This window comes from Panthera uncia, chromosome F2, assembly GCF_023721935.1.
Source record: "Panthera uncia isolate 11264 chromosome F2, Puncia_PCG_1.0, whole genome shotgun sequence".
Lineage (NCBI taxonomy): Eukaryota > Metazoa > Chordata > Mammalia > Carnivora > Felidae > Panthera > Panthera uncia.
The window spans coordinates 63,908,837-63,931,089 of NC_064812.1; the positions used below are offsets into that span (position 1 = coordinate 63,908,837).

The 22,253-nt window shown below is 38.1% G+C and overlaps 1 protein-coding gene across 2 annotated transcripts in view; it reads right to left on the bottom strand.

Moving 5' to 3' along the window:
- Positions 1-22,253, bottom strand: part of PREX2 (phosphatidylinositol-3,4,5-trisphosphate dependent Rac exchange factor 2) — a 292,500-nt gene that overhangs the window by 13,531 nt on the left and 256,716 nt on the right. For both annotated transcript variants that reach the window (XM_049633306.1, XM_049633307.1), the window contains one exon: positions 3,532-3,634. In XM_049633306.1, coding sequence (XP_049489263.1) covers positions 3,532-3,634 — 103 coding nt within the window. The remainder of the gene's footprint in view (positions 1-3,531; positions 3,635-22,253) is intronic.

Here is a 22,253-nt window from a genome sequence, read left to right on the forward strand (position 1 = left end):
AGGACCTCCTCTCTCCTCTTCCCGACCTGTCCACTCCCATTTATCCTCCCAGGCTCAAATCAAATATCATCTTGGCTAATAACTAATCAGTCATTCGCTATATCAGGTATTGTTTTAAGTGCATTGAGTATATCCTCGCAACACTACGAGGCAAGTACTATTAAAATCTTTGTTTTAATAATGAGGAAACTAAGTAACAGAGAGACTTAGAATCTTGTCCCAAATGATACAGACGGTAAACACTGGAGTTGGGATTCAAACTGAGGTTGCTTGGCTCAAGAATCTATGCTTTTAAATCACTATCATGATATCACTTTCTGCATGAAGCCTTTTTCTGGTTATCCCAGTTAGAACTATTGAACACATGCCATTTAGCATTTACTCTCTGCTAGGTACTATTCTGGAAACCTATGCCCACCAAAACAAACTATACTCAGTGTCCCAGCCACTGAGAGGCTCACAGTTTACTCACTTATTTATTCCCTGTCTTATGTCCGAAAACACTGAGGTTGTATACCACTTGTCTATTGGTACCTGTATCATGATGATCTGCCTATGTATGGCCACCATAAGATGGGGGAAGAATCACATCTTCTTCAGCCTTTATTACTGTGCCCAGTATAATGTCCTGATATTGTAGGTAAGGAGACAGAACTCTCTGAAATTCCAGTTTTATTTAAAAAAAATTGAGGCGGTCTTCCACCCAATAATACGTGGAATGTATAATTTGTAGGATAGAAAACTTTGTTTCTAATGTAAATGAAAGCTTCTCCCTCAAACGTTGTATTAATCAGATCTTAGGTTATGTAAAAGTGCTGCCTAGGATTATTATAATCATTATCAAAAAAATTAGAAGGGGCATAGTACCCTTCCCTCTGTCTTTCAGCTTTCCTTCTAACTAACCAGAGCATTAAACAAGTCTATGAAAAATAGATATACAAAGCTGTACATGAAAACCATACAATAAATCATGCTGAAGCGCTTCTCCCTAAAAAAGAAACTAAAGATCTTAGAAAATATTACTCATTAATCTGGCAAACATCTCAACCATTCAGTCTCTGGAGAGTTGAGTCTAAATGTTTGAGAAACAAAAGGAACAGAAAAGTCAGATCTTTGATCCCCATTTGTGTTCTAACTACTTAGATCACAGGTAGGTAAGAGCTGGCTTGCAGACTGGATCCCAGCCACTAATTCCACTGCCTGTAACAGTTGGACACTGGAGAGAGAATGGGCAGCAGAAGGAATGCTGCAAAAATCCCCCTGTACACCAGTTTAACCCACTTTCTCTAAAGAGAGGGCCCCAGGCTCTCTGATCTTCCATACAGAAGTCAGAAATCAGTTCTTTGTTTCAGATCCACCTGGAGATGCCATATTTGCAGCAGAGAAACCAGTAACAAAGAGGATAGCTACCTATTCTAAATATATTTATTAAAAATAGAAGGAAGAAGTGATGAATACTGAAAAACTGCAGTTTAGAAATTTTATAAGAAGCTTCGTAACTTTTCAGTTTCCTTAAGTTACATTTTATAAATATATAATAATACATATAATAATATATGTAAATATAGCATGTACATTGTATTTCAAAAAGGTTTGCACTGGTTAAATAAGTCACTAAGGCTTACATAATACGGTTTTTACTTTCCCCCCTCTAGTTTATAGATGTCCGTTCTCATGTGTAAGAACTTAAAACGTTTTTGATTACTGAAGTCCATATAGTAAGAATGTATATCTAGTGAATTCATCATTACTCCTGTACTAGATTATTCTAAAACAGGCTAATAATCAGTCTCTTAGTCTTGCCATAAACCATAATTTCGAGATGGCCCCTCCAAGTCTTAATTCAAACTTATTCTAACAGTAAGAGAGTGAAACAGAATGCTTAGTGTCTTTCTGTACTTTTGGCATCCCAAACCCAACCCTGAAATGAATAATCACAAGTTTACTTTGGTCTACTTTTTAAAACCAAATTTGTATTATATCCATCCAAAAAATCCTTCCAAAATCTGATGGCATTTGCATCTGTATTTGCCCTTTTCTAGCTGAACCATACTGTGCCCTGTGCTTCTTGTGGATTTAACCTTTACTTAGCAAATCCCTGTTAGACCTTGTCAGATCTTGGTTTTCAGTCTCCAGCTCCAGGGTTCCCACCTCGAAGCTCCAATGTATATCCATTCATTGTACTTTATTCCTGAATTACAGACCCCAAACCGGTGCTGGTACCACTTATGACTGCTTCCATGGATTTTTTTTTTTTTTTTTTACATTCTGTAGTATATCTTGGGCGCAAACCCACAGAGATTAGTATGTTTGCGTAAGAGTTATACACTAAGTCTTTAGTAAACAAATAAGTTTTAACTACAAAAGCATATCTTAAAAACTAAATCACTTACTATCATTGGGCAGTTCAAACCAAGTCAGCAAGAATAAATATTTGTTAAATCAATTTTTTGTGGTTACCCTGAGAAACTTGTGGCAGAATAAAACATAAAATTGGTATTTTCCAACTCTTGTCTTTCTAATAAGTTGTGCCTTTTCTATTATATAAGGCACATTTTCCTAATAATAAATTGGAGGTTAATGCATTTTTGTTACCTTTTAAAAGAATTTTAAGCGTTAGAAACCAAACTATCACATTAAAATACCATCGGGTATTGTATCAAAGGCTCATTCTCTTTATGGGAGTTTATTCCCACCTATAAATACTTCAGTGACCTAACGACATCCCAAAGACTACTCTTCATCCTCTGAAGGAAAATTTGAGATATGTGCTTTTATCTTCAGAATAATGCACCAAATTCTTAGCATGGCTTGGACTTCACTTTGAGAGCTCCAGGAGCAAGAAGGGCCTTCAATTCTTTCCTCTTCTTCCTTGCCCCCACCCTCTTCCTCAATTCTATTTCCAGAGCCTTACTAAATCACCTGCGATGCCCAGAAAATGCCATGTAGCCTTTGCCCTTGCTCCTTACATAAGCCTCAAATCCACTCCTGCCCATTACACTTGGCCAACCCCTTTCCTCCTTCTGGTTATCTCTTACACATCCTTTTTTCCAGGTTGGCGTGGTTTCTTGGAGGATCCTCATATAGATGTCTGTATTGCCTTCGTCCCTGGGAGTGTTTCTTGTTCACACTTACTCTCTGAGCCTGAAAAAGTGTCCCCCACATCCAGGCACTAATCAGACACCTGATAAATGCTGACTAATCCTCATTAAACCTGATAAATCCTGATTAAAAGGAACCTTCAAATCCAGGTGCTGTAGGGGCACCTGGCTGGCTCTGTCGGTTGGGCCTCCGGCTTCGGCTCAGGTCATGATCTCACAGTTTGTGAGTTCAAGCCCCGAGTTGGGCTCGGTGCTGACAGCTTGGAGCCTGAAGCCTGCTTCGGATTCTGTGTCTCACTCTCTCTTTGCTCCTCCTCCTCTCTCTCTCTTTCTCTCTCTCAAAAATAAATACACATTGAAAATGTAAAAAAAAAAAAAAAAAAAAAACTAGGTCCTGTAAAACAATCCCTAAACTGTGTGTGTGACTTACCTGCTTCCGCATCACATCTGTAGCCTGCATGATGTAGCGAGGAGGCAGTCCATGGCTTCTGGCCAGAATGATGGCCTGCTCCAGTGTCACGCTCAGGGTGCACCTGTGTGCAAAGGCAAAAGCAAGTCAAATGCCACCAGCTCCCATTAAGGACTTCAAAACGCTTTGGGTGACTGATGAAGGGCAACAGAATATGCTAGCCCAAAATCTGCCTCCTCAGAGAGTTACTCATTTTTCCTTGGGTATCTTCCATGTATACATAAGGTACACACGTTAATAAACTGTTTTTCTCTCATTAATATTTTATTATAGGGGTCTCAGCTAAGAACTCAGAAGGAGAGAAGGAAAATTATTTTTCTTCCCCTAGACTAATGTCAAAATCAAAACTGCCAGCCAAAATGGAAGCAACTGGACAATGAACCATTGATATTTCTACATAGAACACCTACTTAAAAATAGATTATAGGGGTGCCTGGGTGGCTCTGTCGGTTGAGCATCTAACTTCGGATCGGGTCATGATCTCATGGTTCGTGAGTTTGAGTCCCACATCAGACTCTCTGCTGTCAGGGCAGGGCCCGCTTGGGATCTTCTGTCTCCCTCTCTTTCTGCCCCTCCCCTACTCATGCGAATGCGCTCTCTCTCTCTCTCAAAATTAAACATTAAAAAGAAGTAAATAAATAAATAAATGAAAATTAATAAAATAAAAATAAAAATAGATTAGAGAGCTACATGACTGGGGTCCTAAGTATTTAAATTTAACAAACTCATAATGAACTGCGTTTATGAGTTTATATACCTAAAGTTAAAAAAATTATAATAAAATCTAATTATCAGACATTATTCCTTACTGATATTCCATGTAACTTAAAAGAAATGACTTCCTAATATTTTTCATTCATGTCTACATATGATGGTTAATAGATTTATACTAATTTATGCCAAAAGGCTTAGAAAAGTAAACAGTGAAATTAATATCCACTAAGATCAGAGTTGATTTTTTTTTTAAGTATGTTTCTTGGACCCAATAGAAGAGATTGTAAAATTTTCAAAAGGAACTTATAATTAGTTAGACAGGAATGTGATGCCCAGAGCAACCGGGAGAAAATTCAGAATCCAGCCCCTGATTTCAGTAATTGCTGTGCCTTTCTCCTTGTCCTTTGTCCTTTGCCTTCCCTTTTAAGGAATTCCTTTTACGTCCTTTCACGTTTTTCTCTTTGGCAGCTCTGAGAACCTACGCATATTTGTTAACATTTTCAGGTGCTGGTCTCTGAATTTTCGTAAAATTCATGAGCAGATTTTCTCTTACTGCACTTTTCAATTCATGGATATTTTGATGGTCTTTTTTCCATTTTTGCATTTACATTCCTGTATTTTGTTGGTTTTTTTTTTTACACGTGTATTTTTCTAGATCTGTTCAGTGTTTCCTTACAAATGAAAGGTCTACTATGCAATCGCTTCTCTGTGAGGAATATCTAACTCACTTATCTTTGGTTAAGAGACTGAACTACAGAAATCCAATACATCTGCTAGATTTTGATACTGATGAATTAATAAAAAGAAGAGTAAGGGGCTTAAAACATTACTGCTGACATTTTAGAAAGAACCTGATGAGTTACTGCCTTATTATACATGATTGGATTCTAAGGAGAAACATGTTAAGTTTCATTGGCTGTTAAATGACCTCTTTACACAGCATTAATAACATATTCAGATGGGCTAAAGTTTTACAATTAGCTTTCGGTAGTATGTTTACAAACATTTAGTGTATGAGTCTGATAATAATATGTAGTTGCAGTTTCATATGCTCTCACATGCTGTAGAACAGCGTACACCCATGAAAGCCAAGAAGTTTAGTTGACCGTTCACGCTTAAAAAAAAAAAATCAATTTTTTACAAAGCATTTAATTGTCAGCTTATTTGACAGGCCATAACCTTTTCCACCTCCTTAAGGTCTCCTCTACTCCAATTTTAAGTCCTTATTGATTCCAACATTTTAATCAATAACACTCATTATACTAGCTGAATGACACTAAAAGAAATCTTTATCTTCTTCTAATCAAACTTAAATATGTCTGTTCTTTTAGATAAAACATGACTTGCCTTCCTCTATTTATAACAAACACTTACTGGTTGTGAAGGATTTTTAACAAGCAGCCTATAATTTTTATCCATTTTCTTAATCTTTTTAAACCGATTTATTTCTCTCTAGTTCAAGTTGTAGTAAACAGTACTACAGCAGCAAATTATCTGCTAGAGACTTTAAAAATCTCCCGATCAACCAATGTGGTCCAGTAATATGCTGTCGGAGAGGGTACCTTCAGGTGTCACCTTTTTAGAATCAATCACACACACATCATCTAACAGAAAAATCTACCTTAAAATGGATACATATATTTTCTTTCACTAGCATATCAAAACCAGATGGCTTTGTCTTTCTAATCTGTCTTTTCATACTAACCACTGTGTATATTCCAATTAGGTCCCGAGATTAATTTGAAATTTTAAAAAAGTGAAACACTTAAAAAGATACAACCAGGTCCCTGTGGGAAGTATTGCCTGTGTTTGACTCACAGTTGATTTGTCCAGTGAGAGCCTACTTTTTCTATCATGGCATCACAGGATTCCATTCTCCTGAATTAAGCATGTGGAAGAAAGCTCAGCAGTAAGCCCACAACTTTGTTGTTAATATACCAAAATTTGTATCCTAGCTTTTTCTCTTCTCTCAGCTATCAGTATCTGAATGTCAAGTGGAAAAATTCAGCATTTGCAAGAAGACTTCTGCTTCTAGCATTCTTGGGAAGATTCTAGATCCAGAAATGGCACATGGTTTTGCAACGGTACATAAAGGTATATACTCAGTCAGGTTTGACAAGAGATCATTTGGTTTTATAGGTACTTTGTTGATTGCCAGTGAGACAGCTTTGCTAACCCTGGACAAGAGAATGAAGACAGCATACCAAAGGCTGGGAAGCCTAAGCAAATTCGTTCAGGACAAGAGTTCTTATCTGACCCACCAGTTTCCTTTCTAGCACTATAACTGTTTTCATATTAGACAGTTAAATTAAAATTTAAACCTATAGTTCTACTCCATCCTGGAAATCATGGGCCTTCAGTTTTCAGATCTTTCTAGTTGTAGTATCATTTTTAAATTTTAGACAACTCTTCCCTGGGAGTCACAAAAATAAAAAAAAATAAAGATCACAGAGTAGAATTTGTCCTTGATAAAAAGGCAAATATAACATAGACACTGAGGAAAGTTGTTCCATAATTTTAGTAGGAAGACATTCCAATAATAGCTCTGCTTAGGGCATACTCCTGAGAAAATGTACTTGACAGGGCTATAAAATTATGCAGAAATTGTGAATTTCCCCACAGAAAGAAAAGGGAAAGGGTCAATATATCCGTGCTTGTAATGAATAAATCTTCTTGACATATTTTGTATTAAGAATAGATCCTACATCACATCAGAGATATAGTAGAGTTTTAATATGATAAATGTAACCTGTAGTTAATGGGTCCAATTTAATTTGAAAGGCACTCTGATTTAACAATGTTATGGGAAGAGTCACAAAGGAGTAACTTTTGTTCATTCATTCACTCAACAAATATTTTTTGAGTGTCTACTTTGTACCCACAAGTACCATTAGGTGCTGGAGGAAGCTGATTTACTAACAAGCTAAAAAAGGTTGAAAGTCAGGGTCCCTTACTTATATGGATCCCTAGCAAATTGTTCACATAGTCACATGCTTTTATAAATTTGCAAAAGCAAAAGGTTGGTTATTTATTTATTTATTTATTTATTTATTTATTTTGAGGGAGAGAGAGTGTGGGTACGCAGAGAGAGACAGAGAGAGGGAGAGAGAGAATCTGAAGAAGGCTCTGCACTGTGAGCAGAGCCAAGAGTGGGGCTCGATCCCATGAACCGTAAGATCATGACCTGAGCTGAAATCAAGAGTTGGATGCTCAACCAACTGAGCCACCCAGATGCCCTGTCTGAAGCAAAATGTTTTAATTGCAAATAGTTAGGACTGCTGACCTAATTATGTCTGTCCCAACTTCCCTTGGGAAGTAGACTTAGGACACACTTAGGCTAGGCTGACTGGAACCTATGTATATGACTTGCAGTCACTTCCATTTTAGTTAGGCTTCTGTAGTCTTCTCGTGTAGAAATGGATCCCAGAGTATTTGTACTGTCCATTGTGCAACTCACTTACCTACTGTTGAAAAGGAGGGGCAGGGCTCAAGGAGGGGCAGGGCTCAATATTGCTCAACGCAATATTCATACCCTGAGGCACCCGGCGCTGTGTGTGGTGTTGGAAAAACCAGGCTAGAAATGTACAGAGCCAGAAGCTAGTCTGTGGAATATTCTTCCAAACGTTATGGTTCATATGCTAAAGAACCTTATAAGGGTTTTCATATTCAACAACAATTTAAAAATGTGTAAGAGATTTAGCAATAATGTTGAAATTAAAAGGTTTTTCTAATCAATATATTTTTAAAAACTTGTTCAGCTATGCTAGAGATAGAACAAAATTATTTTCCTATTCTCTCTGTAGATTATATTACAAAATTATTATAATTTGAAGAGGCAGTCAAAGAGTATGTTACCAAAAACTGTGGAGGGAAGAATTATAGAGGTGGGTCAGGCAATAGAGTAAAAAAAAGGCAGTCTTTTGTTTTTCAGATTTTATAATGCTTGTGGTATTTGCCAGCATTTTAAATCTTGTAAATTTTTTTGCATTCCAAATAAATAAATATTAAGTTTCACTTCTATTTCATTTTGTAATTTTTCTATTCTTTTTTCTTAAATAGGGCACTTAACTTCAGACCCTAAAATCTTTATCCACTTCAGTGTGCTGGGGATGCAACAGCAAACAGAAAAAAAGTACCATCGTTTTTGATGATTAAACTTCAAGGGGAGGAAAAAAGAAAATAAAGAAGCAAATATAGGATATCAGGTGGTGATAAGTTATCCAGAAAAGTAAAAATTTTTAAGGGAATAGAAACTGAATAGGGTGAAACAGCAGAGAAAAGTGCTGCTATTGGGAAGACCATTTCAGGGAGAGCAAGTGCAAAGGCCCTGAGGTTAATGCATTTTCTGTCTGCTTAAGAGCAAGTGTGAAGCTTGATGTGCAGGGTCACACAGAGAGGAGGAGATGAAGTTAGAGAAGTAGTCTGGGCCTGCAAGATGCATGGCCTTGAGGATCAGAGTTTAGGAGTAAGTGAGGCCCTTATTTCCTTGGTTGATATGAAAAAAAAATCCAACATTTACATTATATGATGTAAGATAGCAATTTGTGAAGCAAATTACCAAAATAATTTACTAAGCATCTGTCCTTAATATGCTATCAATACTGTACTCAAAAGATCTTCAGTTGCTTTCCAGGCAATATTTGCAAAAGCAAACTCTTCACCTGATGCTTAAGGATTTCTACCAATTGCTCTCCCGTTTTCTGCTCCATCTTCCCAGCACTCCATCTATTCCATCCTGCCCCTCTACCCAGAACTTCTTTCTGCTTGGTCAACATTTGGTACCACTGCACAAAGCTCTCCCCACGTAAGGAATGTTTGTCCACTTTTGGAGTGTCTTTCAAAATATCACAAAACCTTTCTGAATACAGAATAGCAGTTGACAACATGGGCGTCATAACCAGGGGTACTGGATGTCTTTGTAGGTCCCCGGCCAGGTTACTTCAACTCTCTCAGCCTCAATTTTTTAATCTGTGAAATGATAAAAGCTGGCATAGTGGCCTCATAAACTGCCATAAGAATTACCTTAAGTGACACTTAGCCACGCCTGTGGTAATGCTATTTCCACCCCACTTTGCTACTGCACTCACACTGTAAGTCTGTCTACATGAATTCATTATGAGCAACACATCACTTGGAAAATTTGAGGAATGTGAGCTTTCATAAATCCCATTTCCCAAACCCCATTATATTTTAACTACTTACAAAACCTCTTTCTACTTATTTTTAAATGCTGGTCATTGAAATAACCCTGTGGTTAATTTTTAAAAATTTAGAATTTTATTAATTTTATAAAATTATGTTATATCATTATGATAAATTCATGAAGCGAATGACAAACTTCCACCATTATCTCTTTTACAAATTGGGGCTTGGTAGAAATAGACTTCACCCGACTGTAATTTGCACTTGCTCCTATGTTTCTTTGGGATTTTTATTTCATATGTTTGTCCCAACGGATTCTGGACATCAGGTATCAATTTTATGTTGTATGTCAAAATGTAGAGGGAAAGGTCAGAAAAAGCATGTGAAATAGTCTCCCAGTTGCCAGTCCATTTTCTAGATGGTAGGGGCACAACACGATCAGCGTCCAAACCTCTGCCTCAACTAAGTCTCCTGAAGAGACAAAGCTTATTTTCCTAAATGGGCTTAAATGCGATATATTGTTTTTTAACTCTTTATTTTTTTAAGCTTTTACTTATCTTGGGGGGGGGGGGGGGGGGCAGAGAGAGAGTGGGGGAGGGTCAGCGTGGAGCCTGACACGGGGCTCTGTCTCACAAACCGTGAGATCATGACCTGAGCCAAAATCAAGAGTCGGAGGCTTGACCTCCTGAGCCACCCAGGCGCCCCCCAACCATTTATTAAATCATACTGTATTACACTATATTTAGTTCACTTTGTAAGACTTCAAATCTTGAAACAACTTATGTTAGTCCTTTAAAAAAACCTGTTAATGCTTCTCCTTAAGATGATTCGTGACACTTCTATAATAAATTACATAAAAGATTCTCAAAACCCAAGGATCTTCTACATATTTGGTCATTTACCATGATCCCAGACAAAAATGGCCTCATAAAGGCCATCAGTTTTACTCCCAATTACCTTTTAAAACCTCCCAAGCTTGAATGCTTTATTTAATGTTGATTCAAACTGCACTGAACAAGGAAGCCAATCTCCCAAGGGTTGAAATGCATTAAATTGAACACTTGGGGACAGGCGTCACCCCTTTTGGGCCACAAGGGTTATGCAATGACTCACTGGGAAACTGAAGTGAGAAACCAGAACCATGTGAGGTTTATGGCTTTCAGCTCTGTTTTCCAACAGTGGATTTATTTGCTGACTCTTAGCTCACAGTCAGGAATCTGATCATTATGATGCTCTCTCTTGGGGGTGATCCCAACCTTCCCTATTACTAGTGGAGAAGGGTCATTCAGATTCTGACACAAATAAAATACATGCAACACTAATGTGATGAAGAGCTCTGGATCTGCAGTCACCACAATTTGCCATAAACTACCACGATGTAGACGATGAAGTGAAAAACATTACAACGGGAAATGCAAGGGTCAGTGTGTTTTTATTTCCCTATATTTTTAAAACTGAGGCCAAACATTACTTTGAAAATTTCTATTGTACTCCTCAATAGTGTTACATACTTAATTATAACTGAAAACTACCCCCATACAAAACCCACCAGAGTCACTGGATTTAGAGATTCACATTGTGACTTCAAAAGCTACTTGAACAGTGATTTTAACTATTTTGTGCAAAAGTAATAGAATTGAGGCATTTGGATAACTATGTTATCTTTTTTTGTGCTCATGCAGTATAATTAGCAGAATAATTTCTTGTTAGAAAAACAGGATGGGGGCACCCGGGTGGCTCAGTTGGTTAAACATCCGACTTCATCTCAGGTCATGATCTCATGGTTTGTTAGTTTGAACCCCGTGTTGAGCTCTGTGCTGACAGCCCAGAGCCTGGAACCTGCCTCAGATTCTGTGTCTCCCTCCTTCTCTGCCCCTCCCCTGCTCATGCTCTGTCTCTCTCTCACTCTCTCTCAAAGATAAATAAACATTAAAAAAAAAAGAAAGAAAAAAAGAAGAAATAAATATTTAACAATTCTGAAATCAGTGTGTTTTGTCCCAATGTAGAATTCTACATAATAATCAGAGTCTGATTTTGTTCTTTTAGCTTGGGACTTCCAGGTGTATTGCCTCATTTTCACCCTCCTTTATAAATATGATGCTGCCTTTAGTCTTGGAGACAAGAGGGAGAAAATTCCCTTGGCGCAAATGCATCACTCAGAGTCTATCTATAAGGACATCCTAAGGAACCTATCATTTTGATAATATTCTTCACATGAGTTATAGGGCTTTCTTACGGTTATAGGACTGTCTATTTAGAGTATTACAGATTTAGATTTGAAAACGTGAAATAATTTCCCCCTTTTCTATAAATGTCTTCTTTTGTTCTCCTTTAATTAAAAGCCAGGCCCATTATCCTTGTTCAAGGGACTGTCACAAACAAGTTATTAGGACTCTAATCAGCTGTGGTTTTCCGTGATACTTCACTAAGCTGACTACCTGGGCAGCATTCGAAATTTGCAGAGAAATAATGACTGTTTCAATCCCAAGAGAACAAAGGAGGTGAAATAAGCTGGAGCAGCAGCAGCCACTTCTGCTATTTGCACACCACTCTTTTATACACAGAAGCTTTTTATGACACATGGAAGGTTCTGCGACTGCCTGATTTGATGCACTCCACGGCATCATCTGAACTTCTGTCCCGGGCGGCCTGAGGCAGATTAGTTGCAACAATCTTTGAACTAAAGATACATTTCTCCTTGTTGGAAAAAATACAAACGATTCTGCTCAGTTTCCGAGTGTTTTTAGCTCTTCTTTGTGCTTTTCTCATGTTCCCATCTTATTCAGCTGTCACAAAACAAGCAGTGGTAGGAAATAGATGAGTTAGAGGTTCTCTCATTGATATCGGCTCTGATAAGAAAGTGGTTTGGAGCCAAAACATAAGAGACTCTTAAAAACTGAGAACAAACTGAGGGTTGATGGGGGGTGGGAGGGAGTGGAGGGGAGGGTGGGTGATGGGCATTGAGGAGGGCACCTGTTGGGATGAGCACTGGGTGTTGTATGGAAACCAACTTGACAATAAATTTCATATTAAAAAAAAAAGAAAGCACTTAGAAGAAATAAGACGTAGAAATGATCTAATTCCTTAAAGTATTATTATGAAATTACATTTTAGTATCTTTAATGTTCCCATTTTCATAAAACCTTCCCAGATTGTGGGTTAATATTAAAATCACCACTTCCCTAAAATGTTTGTCTAGTTATCTGTCATTTGCCCACTGTTTCACCTCCGGACTGAGAAATGTTACAAGCCCCCAAGCCATCAAACTAAACTCATTCATTATAAGGGATGAATGGACTGTGCAGTTCCACATGTTAACATACCTAACTCTAGTACCTTTCATGCTTATTTAATTTCCTATTTCTTACTGTGTCATAAATCTCTCCTCTTTAGGTACGCTGCTAATATCTCTTGCCTATTTTGGTGCAACCTCACTCTGACTCTCCTAGTCTTGCCTCTTCCCACTGTTTTTGCCCCATAGCAAAGGTGATCATTTAAAAATGCAGATCAAAGCGCAAAACATCAAATGGCTTCCCACTTCTTAACGTGCAACACAAAATGTGCACAATACGGTCCCTGGTTTTCCGTCTTCATTCTTCCACTCTACTGTGTACAGTTCTCTGAAATCACTCCCTCTTTTGTTTCTCATGTGCTGCTCCCTCATGTATGGGATCTCATAATGCTTGTTTAAGGTCACACATCATACCTCTTATCATGCTGTATCATACTTGTGTGAAAGGTGTAGGGTTAAAGAACACAGGCATTGCAGGTAAACTTCCTGAGTTGGATCTTGGATTTTGTTAATAACTATGTGAACTTGGGCAAGTTGCTGAAGCTCCTGAAACTCTTTTTCCTCATCTGTAAATTGAGTTCAATGATAAATGCACCTCAGTGTGTTGTTCCCAGGATTACGTGAAATAATTCACATTTAGTACTTAACACAGGGGATAGCATGTAGTATATTCTTAACAAATGTTGGCAATTTTCACTGATATTAATACTGTTACCACTACCACCATCACTAGGCCGGACTGGTGTCTGAACTGACTGTAGCCTTCCTAGACGTTACATACTTCCCAGGACTCAGTAAGCATTCCGTATAGACTTACTGAAAAAACTGACATGAATTCTTAATGTGTGCCAAAGGTCTTATATGTACACTCCTAAAAGATTCATTTCTTGGGGCGCCTGGGTGGCTTGGTCAGTTGAGCGTCCGACTTCGGCTCAGGTCATGATCTCACGGTCCGTGAGTTCGAGCCCCGCGTCGGGCTCTGTGCTGACAGCTCAGAGCCTGGAGCCTGTTTCAGATTCTGTGTCTCCCTCTCTCTCTGCCCCTCCCCTGTTCATGCGCTGTCTCTCTCTGTCTCAAAAATAAATAAATGTTAAAAAATTAAAAAAAAAAAAGATTCATTTCTTTATATTCTGCATTTGTTCCATGTATTGTATGTGTTGTATGCCATCTATGTGTTTGTTCAGGAAGTAATCACTGATAAAATATATTTGATGAAGTAATAAATGCATTATAAGGACAATAAATACTGGTAAAAATACAATCAGATTTCCTTCCTTGTGGCTTATAAATGGCATATGGCTTTTCTTTCTTCAACAATGGCTTGTACTTCCCGTTCTCTGGGTTCAATCACTGTTCACACCAGGTCTTCTGATTAACAACTCTGGCTGAGTTTTGGTAATATTTGGAAAATATATATCATAATATTCTGATTAATTATTCTTATATTAATTCATTAACTGGTAATTATTCCCTCATCACAATTGTCCAATTATCATTTGCCAATATTTTCTGGGTTCTGAAGAAAACATTTGAAACCCTAACAAAATCCGTTTTCACTGTCAACATGGCATGTTATATATTCTTCCTCTCTATTGCACTTTGAAAGTGATAAACCTATTCCTTGAGACGTTTCCTTTAAAAAGTCAATCCTCTGACCATCTTTCTCCTATTGTCATTACTAAAGTATACTCATGCTCCATAGTATGGCTGCCTGGCTTCCAATGTGGGTCCCTTGTCAAGATCTCAGATTGTAAGCACTGTGACCCTCTTACCTCTCTGGTTTGGGAGAGCACGGTGTGGGCCACACAACAGTGCTCCGTCCTTTCTTTTTCCCTTCAGTGAATGCATGAATAAACAAGTGTCGGCATCTGATTCTTTTCAAGTCCTAAATATCTGTGTCTATTCTAACCCATACTCTTGGTTTTTGAGGCCAGGAAAGAAAACTTCCTGTCCTTGATTTCAAGGGGATTCTGTTCTGCTGCTCTTGAGTGACTTTCTACAAGCTACCAAAGGAGGATTCTAAAAATAAGCTCTAATAGGGCCCAGTGTTTTGTGTATTCTATTTCTCACAGTTCAGAGGAGTTAACTCTTGTAGTTTTCACACCCCTCTTTCATCCTATCATGACTCATTACTGTGATTTTTTTTCTAGTTTTGTTGACATATAATTGGCATATAACATTCTGCAAGTTGAAGGTGTACAACATGTTCATTTATACATTTATATGTGACAAAATGATTACCACCATACGGTTAGCTAACAGCTGCATTGCCCCACAAAATTACCATTTCTTTTTTTCCAAAATGTTTATTTCTTTACTTTTGAGAGAGAGAGAGCACACGTGAGCAAGTGCAAGTAGGGGAGGGGCAGAGAGAGAGAGAGAGACACAGAGAGAGAGGAAGAGAGAATCCTAAGCAGGCTCCATGCTGTCAGCACACAGACTGATGTGGGGCTGGAACCCATGAACTGTGAGATCCATCACCTGAGCCGAAATTAAGAGTCGGATGCTTAACCAACTGAGCCACCCAGGTGCCCCACCATTTCTTTTTTTGTGGTGAGAACATTTAAAATCTACTTCACATCTAACTATAATGTTTGAAATAGTTCTTGCAAGGTCTCCCCTATTTTAGTAGGCATGATCTAGTTATTTAAAATTTTTTTAATGTTTATTTATTTTTGAGAGAGAGAGAATGCTAGTAGGGGAGGGGCAGAAGACACAGTGTGAGCAGGGGAGGGGCAGAGAGGCAGAGACAGACTCTGAAGCAGGCTCCAGGTCCTAAGCTGTCAGCACAGAGTTGGACGTGGGACTCAAACCCACGAACCCCGAGATCATGACCTGAGCTGAAGTCGGACACTTAACCAACTGAGCCGCCAGGGCGCCCCGATCTAGTTATTTTATTTATTTATTTATTTATTTATTTATTTATTTATTTAGTATTTAATATTTTTTAACATTTTTATTCATTTTTTGAGAGAGAGAGAGAGAATGAGTGGGGAGAGAGACAGAGAGAGAAGGAGACACAGAATCCGAAGCAGGCTCCAGGTTCTGAGCTGTCAGCACGGAGCCGGACGCAAGGCTTGAACCCATGAACTGTGAGATCATGAGCCGAAGTCAGACACTTAACTGACTGAGCCACCCAGGCACCCCCTCAGTGATGTATTTTAAGCAGAAGAGTAACATGAGTAGATTTCTAATCTAGAAAAGATTAATCTGAAAAACGAGACAAAACAAAGGTACTGCCTTGGAAGCGGGTGTGGAAAATAGAGGAATGACAAGACTGGATGGAAAGACCAGGAGCTTTGCTGCAGCAATCCACATGTGGGGAGGGGGTTTGTGGGGGTGGGAAAGGGGATCCAACGAAAGGCAATGCAAATAAGGATGGAACAGAATGGGCGAATTCAGGAAATAGTGCTCAATTTTTGATCTAGTTATTTTAAAACAGATGCATTTCATATTTCTAATTCTGCAATGGGAAGGTGGATTCACTATCAGAAACACAGATTAAGATAGAAGAAACTCAGTGTTCACCAATGCCAGGTCTTGCGGTAGATGCTTTCACATACATTGCTCATTGATTCCTTCTGCTATCTTTTTCAGAAAGAAATTATTATTCCCACTTCACCAATAAGTCTCTGAGAGACCGGGTGATGTAATCACGGTCACACAGTAAATAAGTAATAGGATTCAAAACCAGTTTTTTTGGATTCAAAGTCCAGGGCTCTTTCCATGTTACCAAAATCACATCACGTGGATTACTGCATTTAGAAAGTTCCAGCTCCCCACATCCATACTTCAACAATCACGATCTTGGTATCAACATTTATACTTTAAATGCATTGTGTTGGTAGAGATTAATTTAGCCAGCCCACACTACTTACTATGAATGTAGACCCCATCATACAAAAAGGCATTCACAATTAAAAAGGATCTAGATTTGAAGCACGCTAAGGAAATACATCGATTGTAAAGCAATCAAGTAGCAAAAATAAATTGAAGGGAGATGGCAGTCCTTCTCTACTACAGATTCGTACTTTTCTACATAAAACGCACTGTTCTGTGTAAAGCTGTTCCTTCCCGCGGTGATCTCATTTATTCTGGCTTCTAATTACTTTTAACTACTGAGCACAGAACACTACTGTGAAAAGTCTATTGACAACCAGGATGAAGCACCTGAATGAAGCAACTAATCGTTTAACGTGGTTTCTTTCCCCTGCTCCCTTTTATTACCTTGCACTGAGGAAGAATTGTACACCTGAGGGCTAATGCAGTACGTTAAACACTGAGCAATCCCCAGTTGGCTGCTACAGTTCCACCCAGGCAGCCTCTGAAAAATTAATATGGAAAGGCCCCCTGCTAACCTATGAATCTTTCCCACTTTGGTCACCCTTAGCAAAGTGTTTGGGACAAATGAAAAGCTTGAGAAAACTGCCACAAGTCAACAGGGGTTTCCAAAACCTAACACCTATGTCCTTGTTCCCCTGAAGAGAGAAGGCGTTTTTTGAAATGAAACACATAAATACATTTACGTCAAAAAAGGGCAAACCGATTTTTGTTTTCAGTACTACAGGATTCACTCATCATATATATGCATGTATAATACTACACATTTACACTCTCCCTTTAAGAAAATGTAAATGGCAGTCCGATAATAGCTCTAATCCAAAAGCCAGTAATCTTTCAGGCAAATTTCCAGTGTGTTTTATAGGGATACCCTCTGGATGTCTATCGATGCTTTCAAAATTACTGTATGACTCTGGTCAAACAGAGAGGACTGATGAAATCTTCCCATGACCATACTGGGCTCCTGTGTGTCATAGTCTGAGAGCTGAAAGACAAGGGGTTAATGAGTATTTGAAAAGAAGGCAAAGAGACGGCAGGCAGAGGGGTGCACGGTGGAAAACAACTGAACAGAATGCAGAAGTGATGGGCAACAGCTAGAGCGAGATCCTGGCAGCAGAAGCACAGCCAAATTGAATACTCCACGAACTCCATATATCTTAAGGCAAAAAAGCAATCAAGTCTAAGGGGCACATTTTCAGCGCTGCACAGGGAATTAGCCATGAAAGTCCCATTAAAGTTAATGGGACTTTCTATTGCAACTTTCAATACATTTTCTCAAAGTTCTCAGCATGTATCTTTAAGCCTAGGCTTAAAAATCAACTGCCAGGCAAAACAGTCCATATCCTTCATACCTTTCTAGTCAAGCCTGTTAAGGTGTGTTTTTCTTTGATGTGGTTTTTCACCGCTGAGGTTAGTACAGAGGCAATTGTGGGGATGGGGAATGAGCGCTTAGGCACGTAAGGTTGTATTTGCTATGCTAAAAATGTGTATGAATATGAAACATCTGTGTGTAAGTTACGACCTTAATTACCATAGCCACCAGGGTTGAATCTGCTTTTCTGCATTTTACATTTTCAGCCCAGACTCTTTCGCCTATTTATCTCATTTCTGTTTTGTTTTGGGGATTTGACTGAATACGTCAGGTACCTTTCCCAGCTGCCCAAAGTTCTTCAATGCTACCTCCCTATTCCCATCTTCTCTACTTTGCTATCTGCCTTTTGTCCCGATTCCAGAGATTCTTTGAGGACATCAACACTTCAGGGTGTGGTGTTCAGCTTGTGATTTTCAGCTCTCTCCCCAATTTTTTGACACTGTACCATAACTGTTTCCTCTTTGATCTGTTTACCCAGGACACTGAATAGAGCTTTGTTTCAGTATTTTTCATACCTTTCTAGTAGATCCTTCAGTGTTTTATTCTGAGGCTCCTCCTATGTTGCTCCTCTGATTCAGGGCTCACAGAGGATGGGGAGGTGGAGAACTAGGGAATATTAACACTCCAAATGTGTTCCCAAGTGATCATTTCTCATTGTTTGTGATTGGCGACTGATTACTCTTTTCTCATACCTCTGTGCTTTTTCCTAGAATACCCATCCCCTGTTCCTAATACCTGAAGTATATTCCCAGAAAATTCTTAGTAATGTTTTAAACCTAACTCAACTATATCTATGTGAAGCCTTCTCTGATGTGATTTCCTTCTCCAATCTTCCTGTACTCACGAATCACCCTACCTGTTTTTCCATAGCCTCTTTGCCATCTGTGTGTGTATGTATATACCCATTTGCATTATACCTGTTTTTTATTTAAAATTTTTTTTTTTTTATTTTAGAGAGAAAGAGCATGTGAGCAGGGGAGGGGGCAGATGGACAGAAAGAGAGATTATCTCAAGCAGGACTCGATCTCATGACCCTGAGATCATGACCTGAGCCAAAATCAAGAGTCAGATGCTTAACCAACTGAGTCACCCAGGCACCTCTATGTTGTATTTCTTTATACACACACACACACACACACACACCCCTTTAGTTCTTGCTAACTACAAATCTGTCAAAGAACATCCCCATATAAGATACCATGGACATCTAAAACTCAACACATAACAGTCCTTCTCCATAATCCCCTAAAAAAAATATGTATATTTCCCCCATGGCAGCCCCCTCCACGCTACTTCCCAAACTGGATGGCTCCGATCATCAAGATCTCCCCCCGCCGCCCCCCAGCTCTATTTCTCACCGAACTTCTAGTTTTGCTATTTCCATTTCATACCATTCACATCTACCCTTTCCCTTCCACCCTCTGTGTTAATACCTTGATTTGGGGGTCTCCTCATCTCTTCCTGTACATTGTGAAGTCCTAGGTGTCTCTCTACCTCCATTCTCATTCTATCACAGATCATGAGAGCCATCTTAAAAAAAATACATCTAATCAGATTCTTCTTTTTTTAAGTTCAGTTTTATTTATTTTGAGAGAGAGAGAAAGAGAGCAATCGGGGTAGGGGCAGAGAGAGAGGGAGACAGAATCCTAAGCAGGCTCCGCACTGTCAACGGAGATCTTGATGCAGGGCTCGAACTCACGAACCGTGAGATCATGACCTGAGCCAAAGTCAAGAGTCAGGCGCTTAACTGACTGAGCCACTCAGGCTGAAAACCCTTCACTGGCTGCATGGGGTCCCCAGGAGGGAGTCCCAAATCCTTAACTTAGCAGTTAGAGCCTTCCATTCTCCAATGCCCATCTCTCTTCTGACCTCATCTCTCTGCCACGCTTCCCTCTCTCTTCATTGCCAGGAAGCAGGGAACTCTTTATGGTGACTGTCTCCAGGTAGGGTGCTATTTCACACCTCAGTGTTGTATTTTCATCTGACTGCATTCCACAGAACCATTCTTCATTTCCATCACCTGCCAACCACTATTCATGCTTCAAAACCTAAAACAAGTGTTACATACACCCTTCCTGCTTAACAGGATTGCAATCTAACACCTCTGTCTTCTTCCAGACTATGTCAAATGACCTACTACCAATTTAAGATTAGCATCATAAAGGCAGAAATTGCTACTTCCTTCTGTCAACCTTTCTCCATGTCACCTGCTCTTCTGCTCTAGGTTCATATAGAAGAGACACCCATATTTCTTCCCTCCTCTGGAGGGATAGAAAATTTGGCTTATGACATTTATGAGAGTGGTTAGAAAATCACTAACCATGAAGCCTTCAGGAACACATCCCAGAAAGTGGCATTTGATTTTGCTTTTAATAGAATTTTGCAGGTGTAGGAAAAACAATAACTTCATTTTATTAAAATAAAATTTGAAGAATCCTGCCCTTTTGATGTTTTTATAGTAGATTCTGTATTTATCATTTTTAAATAGCTACATACAAATACAATTTTGTAACACAAATATATAAATTTTAATAATATGGTCAATTAGTGAAACTGGGTTTGGCAAATACTAATGAAATGTAACTAATAATTATGTATTCAGAGTATTTTTATTGGGATGCCTAGCTGGCTCAGTTGGTACAGCATGTGACTCTTGATCTTGGGGTTGTGAGTTCAAGCCCCGTGTTCGGTGTAGAGCTTATTATTAAAAATAATTTTTAGAAACTACTCTTCTAGATTATTTTTTATTAAGATATGTTTAATGTATTGTGATTACTGAGACTTTTCCAATTTTAATGATGAAAGGCAATCATGCATAAGCTCTCGCTTTTTTATGTACTGAAAGTAAGGCTTGTCTGGTCAACATCATGTGACAACTGGAGGTCAGAACTAGAAACCACTGCAATAACTCACTCTCATAATTACTGTCTTCTTCTTTCAGAGTAATCTAATTTGAAGAAAACAATGGACATTTTAAAATTACAGAATAATTTAATATTATCTATCTATTGTTCATAGTGAAAGAAAAGTAAAAGAATGAAACTTCTCTCATGTTTGAAATGTTTGATTTCTCATAGCTTTAAGAAAAAATACCTATATTATTTACCTGGTTTTAAAAATTAGGGTGAATTGTGGAGTTTTATTTGTCTATTTTACAATTCCACATACTTTGAAATTCTCGATTTGCTTCCCCTCCCCAAGTTTTACTGAGGTATAATTGAAAATTAAAAATTAATTAAAAATTAAGGTATATAGTTTGATTTTATATATTTATATACACACATTTTGAAGTATTCATCACAATCAAGTTGATTAACCTATCTATCAACCCCCACAGTTAAACATTTTCTTTTTCTTTCTTTCTTTCCTTTCTCTTCCTTCTTTTCTTTTTTTGGTGGTGAAATCACTTAAGATCTACCCTCCTGGCAAATGTCCAAGTATACAAACAGTATTGTTAACTACAGTCACACTGTTGCATATTAGATCTCCAGAACTCACTAAAACTTAGTATAATTGAAACTTTGTATCCCTTGACCAATGTCTCCCCATTTTCTCTTCCTGCCAGCCTATGGTAACCATCGTTCTATTCTCTGCCCTTAGAAGTTTGGCAGAGTTACTAAGATTTATACTTCTATCCTATCATGAGTAGGATATACTTTGTCTTTCTCCCAGAACCCTATTATAATAGAATTTTATTTTTTCTCTTCTAAGGATTATAGCACAATTTTAAATTTTCACATTTGTTTTTGTTTCATTGTTTTGATTCATTGATTTTATTAGAGTTCAAACAAATGAGAACAGTTGCATCGATATAATCAAATTATATCAAAGAATAATAACCATATTATTATTAGAAAATAATGTCAAATAAAAATAATCATAACTGCAGCAAAATTTAATGGCAATTTTAAATGTCATTTCTGTCCTTGCTACTACTGCCCTTATATAAAAGTAGTGTTTTAGACTCACATGCTTCAGATTCTTACAGAACATAATTTTAGAATTTTCTGTTGGGAAAGTATGGTATTCTGAGATCATGAGCTAGCAGAAATGTTTCTTGTGTTCTATGTAGCCGTCTTTCTGGAGATTTGAAAATCAAGTATTCCCACTAATCTTGTTATTCAATCTCTCAAGTCATTTTTGAACAAAAGATAAAGGGATATATTTGAAACCTTCATTTGCTTAGTATGGTAATTTATTTTTTCTGTCTCATACATAGAATCTAACTTACATATGGAAATCCCCAGAGTAAATCTACTCCTCTTACTTGATGTTTTTAGTGCGCAACGGCAAACGATGTAGCTTTATCATCCGCCCTATTAG